Genomic DNA, 13,485 nt, shown 5'->3' on the forward strand with positions numbered 1-13,485 from the left:
TACTATAATAAGAAGAAACTTTTTTTTTTTCCAATTGTGAACAATAGAGCTCAATCGCCAGATAAATAACACCTCCTGACAGATCTTCACATGGCAAGTAACTCTGATTTGAGTCACTCTTCATACTTCCTGCTAGATTACTTTTTCTCACAAAACCAACTTTAATCCTCACTCCCTTTGCGCAGTAGCAGTGAAATCAAGGCTGTGCACCCTAGTAAGGAATTCCATTTCAAAGAAAAACCAAGCATCTTACGTCTATCCTGCTTTTAGCTACCTGTTGCCCTTGTTATGCCTACATCTGGCTACCCAGAATTTTTAATTATCAATTCATTAACTAATTTACCTACTCCTTGTCTTCCAAACTAAGAAGGACCCTGAAGAGAGAAGTTTCTCTGTAGCCTTGTCTCACCCCAGAGAAGATCTATGGGAGCTGTGTTTTATGTGAACATAGTCCCAACTTTCTCAAGGTGACGATTTCCTCCGGCTGCCACGGCTCAGGGGCAGTTTCGGAGTGTCCCGCGGGACTGATTTCCCTCCGGGACGTGTTTTCTGCCAACACTTGGGAGTCAATCCCAGCGCCGGGCCGTATTTGCAGGGTACCAGGTCCGTTCTGCCCGATGCGCGCCCTGTGCTCATGGACGTCCCGGGCGAACCCGAGGGCGCTCCCGCGGGACCGTCCCCAGTCCCGCTCCGTCCGCAGCAGCTCCCGCCCCGCGGGCACGGCAGAGCCCAGCGCCGCCGGCTGCGGCTCAGCTCCCGCGGCTCGGCTCGGCTCGGCCCGGGCTCCCACCGCCGCCTCCGCGGGCGGCCGGAGGAGCGGGGGGCGGGCGGGGGCGGGCGCGGACGGGCGGGGGCGGGTTAAAAGCGGCTTCAGGTGAACGGGGAGGGACCTTAAAACTCGGGGCCGGACAGGCTCGGGCTGCCCGCTCCGCAGGCGCCAGCGGACCTTGGAGTAGCCCGGCGCGCCTGTCACATCCCGCGTGTCCTGCCCAGCCGTGCCAGCGGAGCGTCCGGGGCGGCTTCCTTGTGTCCTGCCCAGCCGTGCCAGGCGAAGGTCCGGAGCGGCTTCCTTGTGTCCTGCCCAGCCGTGCCAGGTGAGGGTCCGGAGCGGCTCCCGCCTGCCGCACCGGTGGGATCAGGCTGTGCGCGCCTCCGAGCGGGTGGCGATCCCTGTGCTGGAGTGGGGCTCGGGTCGGGGCCGCCCCGGCAGGTCTGGGGCAGCCACGCCGCAGTCCCGACCCCGGGCAAGCCGTGCTTGGGCGGGGGCTGTCAGCCCCCGGCACCGGCGGGGCAGGGGCCGGGGCCGGTGCCTGCGGCTGGCCGGCAGGTTCGGATCGCGCAGCGCGTCCCGGGAGGAGCCGTCGGACCTCCGAGCCAAAGCCGGTGTTTGCCCGGATCCTGCCGCATCCTTCCGCTGGAGGCTCGCGGCCGCGCGGGAACTCGGCGGGATAGAGATCGGCGCGGAGGGAGGGGCCAAGATCCAGCTTCTAGCCCAGAGTGGGGATTTGGAGTGGTTTCAGTGTCTTGGTCGGCAAGTTGGGGGTCCGGGTGAATTGGCTCCCTAACAGCCAATTGCAGTGTTTCGGTAGTGGCAGATGAGAGGGAGAAAAGGTTTTTTCTTCCCCCCCACAGACTTGCGCCCTTGATTCAGAACTGCAGTGTGAGATGGCACCTGGAGCTCAGGCTGTTCAGCTCAGCGATATGCACTTCCCAGACTTTCCTTCAGTTCTGATTAGCTTCTTGTGAAGGTTTCACTGACTTAATGACTGTACAACAGATAGGAGGGAATTCTTACCAGAATGATGCAGTGATCTCATCATAGCCTGCAGGTTAAGTCAGTATAAAATGGTGCCAGTTTCAGCAGAGACAAAGCATGACAAATCTCAGGAATTCCAGTCATCTCTTCAAAGTTGTTTTCTTTTTTGCCTTACCCAATTTCACCTTTTCACATCACAGTAAATCTGACCTCTCCCTCTTGCCTCCAGGCTTGTCCGTACAAGCTAGGCCCTCATACCGAGGGTATGTGTTAGGGCACGTTTTTTCCTTTGGTTGGGCTGTAACTACACCAGGGTAAAAAGTTCTATTTTCCCCTCTCTGATGTGTGAGAATGAGAGATTTTTGTAAACTTTGACCTGTGTTGCCTTGCAAGGTACCATGCTATTCCCACAGCGCACAGCCAACCCCAAGAGGAGATGGAGCTCTTATCCATGGCCTGCATGGCTCTCCCAGTCTAGCCTTGAGACATGATGGACCAGCTATGCAGGTTCCCAGGTCGGGTTTCAAAGTGTTTTGACCATTTCAGCGATAGTTTCCAAATGGCTGCAATCAGTGAAAGCTGAGCCCTGAGACTGAAGTCTGAACTTCAGCAAAATTTACTTTCAAAAGGGTGAAGAGTGGATTTTAGTTTTTTAGAGAGCAGGATGAAAACTTGAAATGGATCTTCTCTGTTTGACTTTCTGTATTCTGCTGAAGTGTGATAGCATCTGGAAAATCAACATAAACTCTTCAGCTGAAGGCTTTTTCTTCTCAACCCTGTAACTCTGTTTGCCTCCTTTTTTGGATGACATAGCAATGAATGTGGAAGGGCAGGCTCTGCTCTCTCTGCCTTTCCCTGTTGGTTTGTGCTATATAAGCATGCAGCCCTCACAGAACTGTCTTGAGGCTTCTCACCACTGTTAGCAAATTCAAACGTTGAACTTTTGAGATTAAGGACCTTGTCTGAGCTGCAACAGAAAGCCTGAGAGGCCTGCTGGAGGTGTGTCTGTGCAGCAAGGACTCCTGCTGAAAAAGGCTAAGTAGTATTTACATCTAGGACAAAGAAATCACCTCGGCCTTCTAGGGCTATGGTGTTGGTAAAGAGATCCTTTAAAAATGCTAGAGAAGACTCTAGTTTGTCTAGATGTGGCTTAACTTGTGCAGTGATAATAATTTCTATTGCTTTGGAAAGTCCACTGTGGGGCAAAATGCTGACTAGAGTCCACCAAAAGGGAAGGAGCATAAGAGGATGTACAGAGGAACTGTATTAATATGTACTTATTTCCTGCCCAAAGCCTTCTTGAATAATACACTGAGGTATGCTGGTCCCATCATAAACGATGGAAAAGGGAGAGTTTAATAAGTTGTTTTAATCCATAAACATATAGGTAACATAAATGAAAGTGACTTACACTTGCCTATGGCTCTGGAGAGACTGTTAGGAAGTTCCCTTTTTCACAGGTTTAGAGATGATTTTTCAGTTTGAAAAGTAACTGTTCTGTGTATTTTGTCATCCTGCAGGTAAAAGGACACAGAAAAGAAGATGGACTGGGGAACTCTGCAGGGTGTTTTGGGAGGTGTAAATAAGCACTCCACCAGTATTGGGAAGATATGGCTCACAGTCCTCTTCATCTTCCGTATCATGATCCTGGTTGTGGCTGCAGAGAGAGTCTGGGGAGATGAACAACAAGATTTTGTCTGCAACACACTTCAGCCTGGTTGCAGAAATGTTTGCTATGATCACTTTTTCCCCATCTCTCACATCAGACTCTGGGCCCTGCAGCTGATCTTTGTCTCCACACCTGCACTACTGGTGGCCATGCATGTGGCTTACACCAGACATGAGAAGAAAAGGCGGTTCAGAAATGGTGAGAAAATTGATATTGAAGAGCTAAAAAATAAAAAGATTCACATTCGGGGCCCCTTGTGGTGGACGTACACCAGCAGCATCTTCTTCAGGATCATCTTTGAAGCCGTCTTCATGTATGTGTTCTATTACATGTACGATGGCTACCAGATGCCCCGCCTGGTGAAGTGCGACGCTTGGCCCTGCCCCAACACTGTGGATTGTTTTGTGTCTCGGCCCACTGAGAAAACCACATTTACTATTTTCATGCTTGCTGTATCTGGGATCTGCATGATGTTGAATCTGGCTGAGTTGTGTTACCTAGTGATAAAAATTTGCATGAAAGAATCTGGGAAAACAACAGTTTTGAAATAAGTCCCCAATTTCAGGATTTACTGGCTTCCCAATTACCTTCAACTTTCTTAGGTGTAAGAAAAAAATAAACAATATTTTCATACTCAAGGAAAAGGATAAAAAATGAATGTTCTTTTGTGTTTTAAAACTCATAGCCTTCCTGGGAAGCTGATGCTGAGGTAGGTTTTAAAGATCGTAAGAAAATTCAGTATTCCTGCATCCACAATTAGAGAGCAGCCTTCTGGCACCAGCTTCTCCAAGTATGCCTACTGCTGGGATCCTATTGTTGGGACAGTTAACTCTTCAAACACTGGGAGTGGAAAGGACCAGAGAAGGCTCTAGTGCCCAGATGAGATCCAGGAATCACAAACACACTGTTGGCTCAGAGGCAAAACAGTATCAAAGTTTTTTGGTGAAAAGTGGGTAAAGGATTTTTTGGGGTACATCACAGCTTTTGAGAAGGAAGAAGACTTGGGAGGTGATTGTGTTATACTAGGTGTCCTCTCTAAGTAATCTGGAGAGCGAGAAAATGGTGTAGGAGCACATACTCTGGCAGTGTGTGCTATCAGTTTTGCTGAGCACCAGCATGTTTTGTCCTTCTCATCTCCTTGCCTGCACTGAGAAGCATTTCCTTAAGGGTTGGGGGGGCCTGTGATTGCCATTAGGTCAGTGCTGCCTCCCCATAGTCACAGAGACTACAGCAGTGGGAGAAATGAAGTTCATTTTTCATTCTCTTGATCAGATGAAAAAGGATTGTCACCTCTGGGAGGGTGGAGGCAGTTCAACTGTCTTCCTCCTTCTCTTCCAATGCATTGTCAATAATTTTGGTACAGTAGACTTTATCTGATGAAGAGACATTTTACCACTTGACTGCCTCACTCAGCTGTATACTCTTAAAATAATTTTTTAAAAGTTTCCAATAAAAACCAAGAAAAAACTGTCTTTTTTTTTTCCTGCTGGTTATCCAAAAGAAGTACTTCAACTTACATCATGATAGCCAGTGCTCCTTTGCTTGCTCCTTTTTTTCTATCTAGCCTGCACAGCTTTTCTTCATAAAACCTTCTCCTAATCTGAGGTGCCCTTGAAATGAGTTGAGCAAACCACTCCCGGTCTCTGACATTCCACATAGTGAGATTAAATCACCATTCCTTTTCTTAAAGTTGGCCTAGCAAGAATTACACACAGCTTGGAGAGCTAAAACAGCAAAGGAACCCAATCAGAAATGAGGAGGAACTTGATATTTCTTTTAAAGTTCACAGTGCTGTGCTGTGAATTTTATATTATTAATCTGAAGTACTATATGGATCAGTGTGGTCTTGTCTCAAAGTAGTCTCTAAAGGTGTTTTATGCCTGTAATGGGCAGCATATGGCATTTAGGGCAACACAGTTTATATTCCCAAGTGCCTGTCCATTGAACCCACTTCAGAAAGCTGTCTGTTTCTCCTCCTTAGCTTTAATAATTGGCTTTTCCCCAAAATAAATGAGCACTAGTTCAACTTCTCTATTTGTGTTCATCTTTTGCTGTACATTTAAATTTGTCACTGCTGGAGTAAACAAAGTTGCATTAGTTAAGACCCATGAACCTTCATTGTGCACTGAAAGTGGAGCATAAATAGGTTTACCTTGCTTGTGAGCTATGAGTGTTACAGCTTGACTGCAGATGGAAATCTGTCATCTCTGAGGAAAGCCATAAAAACACCATCCTCAGACCATGAAAAAAAAGATAAAGGTCATTCATAATGAACTGGACTGGAAACTTGGACTCTGAAAACATCCTTAATTCAACTCCAAAGAACACAGTTTGGCACATACCAGGTTTGTGCTTGATTGAGTTCCTGCATTATTCCACGTACAAGTACAAAGAGAGCAAACTAGTCCCAGTGCTCTAGTATTACATTTCTTTTGTCACAAGATTTTTTTCCCCTGAAGTTATAATTAAAGCACTTTTGTTGTGTCTGTTTTCTGTATTACTTTTACATGCTGTGTGTTAACTAATGTATCTAATGAAGATCTGTTTACCATAATGGCAAACATATGTGACAGTACTATATTCAATAGCCAAGAGCTAGTGTAAGGATTTTAGCCTTCTGTTGCAGGTTGGTTTCCATTGTTTACACTGCCTGTTACCCTGAGGTTTCCTGAACTCATAGTGGAAGGTCACATATGTGCTCCACTTGAAATCAAATATGCTGTTTAAGACAGCCTTGCAGCTGGAAAAGGCTGATAAACTTAACCAGCTCCATGGGGAAAGAGTTTGTTTTTGCCACCTACCTTTGAATTTAGCTGGAACTTGGACCTAGATACACCAAAACTGTTAACACTTAACACTATGAAGTTATCTTCAATTAGCAGTTTGGCAAACAGATTATCAAACAGCAAAAAAAGATAGAACTGGGGAAGGTGTTTGGATGTAGCCAAGAGAGGGCTTTGATCCAGAACTGCAGCATCAGGCAATGACAGCTCTGAGATCTGTGTATATTTAATTTAACTGAATAGCTGCTTTGTGAAAAAAATCAGATACTTTATAGGAGCATGGGAATTGCACCTATTTCTACATGTGCTACATTGCATAGCTGACCTTATACAATGGATTCTATGTGGATTAAAATATATTGTTGTGTTGAAATTGTGCGTGTTCTTTCCTGAAAAGCACTAGTAGTGTCTGCATTTGGTACTTGGTTCCTAGACTCTCCTCAGAATTAAGATTGCAAAGCATGTCAAAAACTTAAGCAGCAAATCTGAGGTCATGACTAAAAGCAGCTGATTCCTCACTGTTCAGTCTCCAGCATAGCCAGGCCATGAAGTGTCTAACAAAGTGGTATCAGAACTGGGGAGTGTAGGAATGGGACTGGCTAGAATTATTCTTTGACTGAAATTGCCAGGAAAAATCACCATTGACTCAATCAGGTTAAACTTCGATCCAAAACCTTGAAACCAAAGCTACAAACATGTTTGTCAGAAGAGTAAGGAGATGAAGGGAAGCAAACTTCATTGGTAACTCATGGACCCAGACAGAAAAAATATCATAACTACCTTGGGGAAAAGAGTGATTTAAAAGGAAACCAGAAGTATAGATCTTCTGTATTTATGACTTCTGGATATAGAAGTACCTTTGTTAAAGGTTTTTTTAGGCAAAAATTAAAATATCCTTTTGTTGTTTGCAGTTATAAGCCAACATGCTAAGTTATTTTATATCTGAGGACAAATATAAAAGACAAATTATATGGTCCATACAGAGAAGTGTAGTTCTGTACTATGGAGGTTCAATTCAAAATAGCACCTCTGTTACAAGCTGTAAAAAATGTACTGTAGCAGTAAGGAACAGCTAAGAGCACTTTGCTAGAAACTAAACCTGATGAAAATCAATCTGTTTTTTTTTTTTTTTCTCTAATTATAATTTCCTCGCCTTAAATTTAGGCTAATGGGGTTTACCCCGAAACAATATCACACTCAAAGAATTGCACCGTATTTTTGTTCACCTGTTCTGATATTCAGGACAGCCGCTACCCTGACAATTAATTACAGGCTCATTTGATTTTTTACCATCTTATTATCTACATAGTCATTTGAACTAGTTTGCAGACAGTGGCAAGAGTAACGGTAACTATTTGAAATTTAATGAGCTAAGACTAATGGTAATGACTTTCAAGACAGTTCAGAAGGTACCTACACTTTTGTCCCTATTTGACCACCCTAGCTTGTCATTGTCATTTTCTCTCATGGATTATATTTCTCTTGTGTAAAGCTGGCTCAGCTTTGACTTGGCTATTTTCTATACAAAGTTTCCTAGTCACTAAATGAAAGTTTTTATAACCTAGGCTTGGAAATGCATTGATCTTTAATTTGGAAGGCCTAGATGAGGAAACAAGTCACATCTCAAACCCTCAATTTCTGAGAACATTCCTTGCTCTTGCTATGGCTGGTACCCCATACTACTGTAGATTTAAATGTCAGAATTGGTCACATCACATCATCACACTTACCTTCTCCCTTTTTCTGACAGTTTCATCATTGCCACTAACTCAGAGATTATTTCACATCTATCAGCCCTATGTGAATAGCCAAATCTATTGTATTTTAATTAGCCATCTAACTAACAAATGCTTGCATAAGTCAATGTGGCAAAAGAATGTATCAGTACCAGAATTATGCAGTTTAGGGAAGTATGTTTTCAGTGAACTTAGAGAACTTGTAGAGTTGAGCCATGCATGGCTGCAGGTTGTAGATGGATGCAGGTTGTAGATGGATGTTTTGAACAGCAGCATATATTCTGTGTGCTGCTAAGAACCAGCATTACAGTCATAGCCTGGCATAGTCCCCAGGAAAAGGAATACTGTAGTGTGTGGTGCAGACACACTGGTCTGAAGCACAAGGCATCTTTCAATGGATAGGCTGTGCTGGGCAGGTTTACTTACTTAAGCAAGATGTATATTTTCTGTTGTCTTGACAATTATGGTAATTTAGATACATCATCTGGGAAAGACAGTAGCAGGCTTAAAACTGTGTAAGTTGAGATAATGAAACAGGGTTTAAAAGTGTCCTGCAGATAATTTTCTGTGGAGGTTCAATCTTTATGACAATATATAAAAACTCCTCCCACACCTCTCAGCAATCCACACATTAGCAGGAGGAATGCTGCACTTCTGTTGTGATGATTGGAAAACTTGCTATCTGTTTGTTATCCGACTATCAACATTTCCTTCATCACAAGAATTCCTTCACTTGATTTGAAAGTATAATGGCAGTCCTGGTACACAGAGTCAGCCCAGACTCTCATTGTCACTGAGTTTTCCCAATTGAAAGACAAAGGTGACAGCTGCGTCATGTTCACAGGGATCAGAACAGCTTAATCAAACATGTTAATGTTTGTTAAGATCATTGCAACAGGTGCCAGAAAAAAAAAAATTATTGTGTGGTAAAGATGTCAAACCTGTACTATTTTGTAATGTCTGCTTGCAGTTTGTCATGTCCCTGCTCTAGGTATTGCATCCTTTCCAAGGACTGCGTGCTTAATATACAGGTTAAACAGCTTCCACAATCTGTCCAGCACAGATGAAAAAAACCCAGTCTGTTCCTCTACACACACACACACACACACACACACACACACACACACACACACACACACACACGTGCACAAAGACACAGAGCAGCAAACTGACTAAATCATTCCCTCATTGTTATCTGATAGAAGACTAAATGAGACATTGCAACATGGATTTGTCAGGCATAATTTCTGTCTATGCCATTAAAGCTGCTTTTGTGTATTGCAGTAAAATAGTTATTAATTACTCATTGTCAGAGCATCAGGATCCACCAAATGGGATAAACTGTATGCATCTGGGAGGATCTGCAGGTACATGGGAAGATAAGCTTAGGATTCAATAAGATCTTTATCACCGGGAGAAATTATTTAACAATAGCAGTTTTAGAAGGTAGGAAGGTCTAAGTGCTTCTGTTGTGAAACATGAAGCACTTGCAAAACTATTGGATGGGAGACCTGTTCTGAAGCAAAGAACAGTTTTGTAAAGAAGAGCTGGAGTTCCTGGAAGATCATCTGGGGAACAATACACAATAACGTGACTGACTTGAAAAAAATATCATACTGGTATGCATTCAAGGTTTGTCAAAAACAGGATGTTTGAAATTAAGTTTTCTGTCTTGTTAGCCCCCAAAAGTCTGTTTGCCAGTGCAGCATTTGTCCAGGACCATCTCTGTCAACGTGATTCCTTTGTGCTTTTAGCAACTGGAATAAGACATTGGTGTGCTATAGTATGTTCCACTTAACTAGGTATATGAGGTGGCATTGTGAGTAATTAAAATTCAAATTAATTTAAATGAAATGTGTGTTGTTTTTTGTTTTTTTTTTTTTTTCTCAGCACAATTAGCAAAAAACTCCTTATGCCTTGGTTGTGTGTCTCACAAAACAGGCATTTGTCTCAACAGGAGAAAGAGAAACCCAGATCACTGTTCAGTTTTGATCACTGTTCATTTTGCTGCCCATTTTATTATATGTGCAAACACTGGTGGGGTTCACTGAAGCCTGGTCTGCAGCCAGGAGATTATTTCCCACCAATGGACATGCCATTTTTGTGTTACTGATTTTTTTAATTCCAAAGGCAGACCATCACATTGTGCAGCAGTTTGAATTTTGTAGAGGAATTTTCCTTTACATAATACTGGTTTTTCTATTTTAAAGCAAGATGCCTATTGCTGTTCCTTTCTGTGGAAGGCTGTAATTATTTGAGGCCTTTACAAATTTATCATGCATGACACCCAGGTATATTCCCGGTAAAACATACTGTATTTGCTCTTATCCTGAGCACAATGAGAAAAAACATCCTTGTTCAGAAGCCATGGTTGTGGTTTGGCACAATGAACTGCCCATTGGCAATACTAGTTTAGAGCATTAATACTGGTGTCATTCCTTCCTATTCATTCTTATCCTGTCCCCATGCAACATGGTGCCTTCAACTCCAGGACCTTCACTGAGCCAGCACAGTTGTTTGCACAGCTGTGCTCAGCACTGGACTGGCCCACTGTTGTAGCTGATGAAGAAACAAATGTTTTGCTTTGCTGGTTTGTTTTTCAAATGGATTAATTCCTTGAGCTTCATTACAGGGAGGCCATATGAACTTCCACACTGACAAGACTGTGGGGCAGTAAGCCACGGTGTTGGGCAAGAAGAGCTTCAGGGAGTGAGTGGAAGGGGTGGAGAGAACGGCAACATGAAGTTTATTCACTGCTACACATGCTGTAATTTCAAACCACAGCCTCTGGCTGTGTTTTCCTGAGTGACTGATACTAGAAAGGCAAAAACCTTAGCTGCCTGTTCTCCCTTTGCTGCTGTACCCTTCTGTGCTCCCTATTCCTCTCTGCTGGCCCTGCTTCTCAGCTACTGGCCATCTTCTTCCTTATTCCAACACAATCTTTCCTCAACTTTTGTGTAACTCACTAACACAGCAGTGAACTATTTGAACTCTGCATTCTAAATTTGTTTTCTTCAGCTCAGATTTCTGCCAAATTTCCTGTTGTGGCAGGAATTGAAGTGTTTCAAACACCAATATTTTTATTTCATATTTCTGTCTGTAGTGTCAGAAAAAAAAAATAGCATCACACCATGACAGAGTGATAGCAGGCCTAATTCCTCTTAGGGGTCTGCATGTCCTATGTCTCTCTGTTTGACTCTTCCTCCTAACAGATGCCTGGCTTGTCCAGTTATAGTTCTCCCTCTGCTACATCTTACATGGAGCTTTACATTCCATGAAGGTGAATGAGAAGCATCTTGCTGTTCCATATCCCAGAACATTCAGATTTATATTGTTGTTGTTCTTGTTGTAGTACTAGGATACTTCCCACATTCCCAAAGGAAAGAACCAGAAAGGACCAGAGGAAGCTAGTTCTGGTGGGTTGAACACCAGCCTAGAGTTTCAGTGCTATTCTCAGAACCATATAACTTAGGACAAGATATTTAGTCTTCCTGTGCCTCCATTCCTACCTATTAGAACTCACAGTGTTGTCCTACAAAACTAGAAATAAAAACACTTCCTGACAACAGCTCTTGAGCTGCCTCCTCTGATGTTCTTAGCAGTAGTGTCGAACAGAACACTAATCACTAACTGGTACAATAATAAAAATTAGTTTATAATAGGAGATCAAACTACAACTTCCATCTTTCACATCTTCCATTTATATTATGTATTATTTAATTAATTTGAAAGTACTTTGATTCATCTATGAAGAAAACAACTAGAGATTTTAATCCTCCTTGCTTCAAGCTGTGTTTCCGTAGGTAGTACACTTTTCTAGAATTTAAATATCTTTAGTGCCATCTTCTGTAGGGCAGTGGCATGTCAAGCACAATTCTCTTTACTGACATACCGTACTTTGCCACAATGAGCTGAACTGAAGGCATCTGTAGCTCTTTTTTCCAGCTGACTGTGTGGATAAAACTGCTGTCAGCACTGCTGAGCCACATGTCACTTTGGCATGGCTTCTGACTGAAGACATGTACTACAGTTTAGGGGTCTTTCCACCAGACTGTGCTTGGATGCACAGTTACATAAGAGTGATCTTCTTCTGTAAAATAGATGTTTACATTAGAAACAGCAAGGGGTGAAAAGCTGTTTTAGATCAATACTGATCTGAAAATGTCTATTTGTCTTGTTAAGCAGCAGCTCAGGTTCAGATTAAGACCAATCAAGAAATATCTCCTTAACTTGTGAGATCTTTTTATCATTTCATAAAGCTCAGTGTCTGTTTTTTTGTTTTCTTTCTGTGTACTTTGTAATGAAAACCTGACTCATCTAATTTTAAAAATACCCGCCTGCCTGATTTCCCCACTTCCTGAATTCACTTTGTTTCTGTGACAGCCATATAATGTATTGCTAAATGTCTGTCTACATGTGGAACAGGGGTGTCACCTGTGTGGAGGCTTGGATGGAAGACAAAAGACAGTACTAAAGAAGATAATTAATCCCTCTATGAAGACATTCAAAATCCACCTGGACATGTTCCTGTATAACCTGCTGTAGGTGACTCTGCCTTGGCAAAGATGCTGGACTGGATGGTCTCAAGAGGTCCCTTCCAACCTTAATCATTCTGTGACTTTGAGTTAATTGAAGGAAGCCTGAAAAATTTGTAAGTGTGCATTTTAATGCAAAAATTTAAACGTCACGTTGTGTGTTGCTGTCTAGAGTTAATGCCAATGGAGGGAACCCTTTAAACATAGTGAGACTTAACAATGCTGTGGTTCTTTAAAAATAAATGAGGAAACTAGTAGGATGGCTCTTCCAACAAAATCCTTCTGTCAGAAAGTCTAGATGAAGAGTGACTTTTGGACACCTTTAACCAAATATGAGCCTATTTTCTTTCTGAATAAACGTCTCAGAGAAACAAGTTCTACTTTTTTCTATTTATCCCTTGTTTGGCTATAGATATTCCTTTTCTAGTATATGACTAACAAGTCATATGTCCTCAACATGCTTTCATGCTTGGGCTTTCACCAGTACTTAATTGGTTCTTCACTTTTAAAACTGCTTCCTTCAAGTTTTCCCCATGGATTTTGCATCCTTGCCTGACCCATTTTCTACAAATGATCCAGAGGGTTTTGGTGACAGACCAAATCTCTCATTGTATGAACTGAGAAGGGAATTCTTGGAAAGGAAATTGTTAGCTGATGGGTGTAGTCCCATGGCAGGCAGGCACTGCATCAGCTTCTCCTAGTTTGAAATGTAAAGGATTCTATCATAAAAACCTTCAGTGGCACTATTAAAAGGATGCTCTAGAATCTTACTGCCCTTCTGGGTAAGAATATTTTTCTTAAAAAAAACAGGTGTCAAGGCCAGTTTCTACAGGGAGTGGGAAATACCACTTGAAACTTCCATAGAGTGAAAAAGCCATCAGAGAAACACCCTGTGCTTCATGCTATTAAAACTTAGGAGCTGAGACACTTTACTGCATGAGGAAAGTTTTAATGTTAGGAGTTACTGCAGCTGCTGGGATTCCATCCGGTACCCTAACACAGCCTC

General features: G+C 42.7%; 1 protein-coding gene across 1 annotated transcript; it reads left to right on the top strand.

The window, feature by feature from the left end:
* Positions 1-908: 908 nt before the first annotated feature.
* GJB2 (gap junction protein beta 2) lies at positions 909-6,581 on the top strand. The gene is made up of 3 exons (XM_072931023.1): positions 909-1,008; positions 1,055-1,094; positions 3,277-6,581. Exon 3 carries the CDS (start codon positions 3,299-3,301, stop codon positions 3,974-3,976), a length of 678 nt encoding a protein of 225 aa, XP_072787124.1. The 5' UTR covers positions 909-1,008; positions 1,055-1,094; positions 3,277-3,298; the 3' UTR covers positions 3,977-6,581.
* The last annotated feature ends 6,904 nt before the right edge of the window (positions 6,582-13,485 follow it).

The sequence above is a fragment of the Taeniopygia guttata genome, chromosome 1 (genome assembly GCF_048771995.1).
Source record: "Taeniopygia guttata chromosome 1, bTaeGut7.mat, whole genome shotgun sequence".
Lineage (NCBI taxonomy): Eukaryota > Metazoa > Chordata > Aves > Passeriformes > Estrildidae > Taeniopygia > Taeniopygia guttata.

Coding starts and splice junctions, on each gene's coding strand:
- GJB2 (XM_072931023.1), top strand. CDS start 3,299: ATGGACTGGGGAACTCTGCAGGGTGTTTTGGGAGGTGTAAATAAGCAC.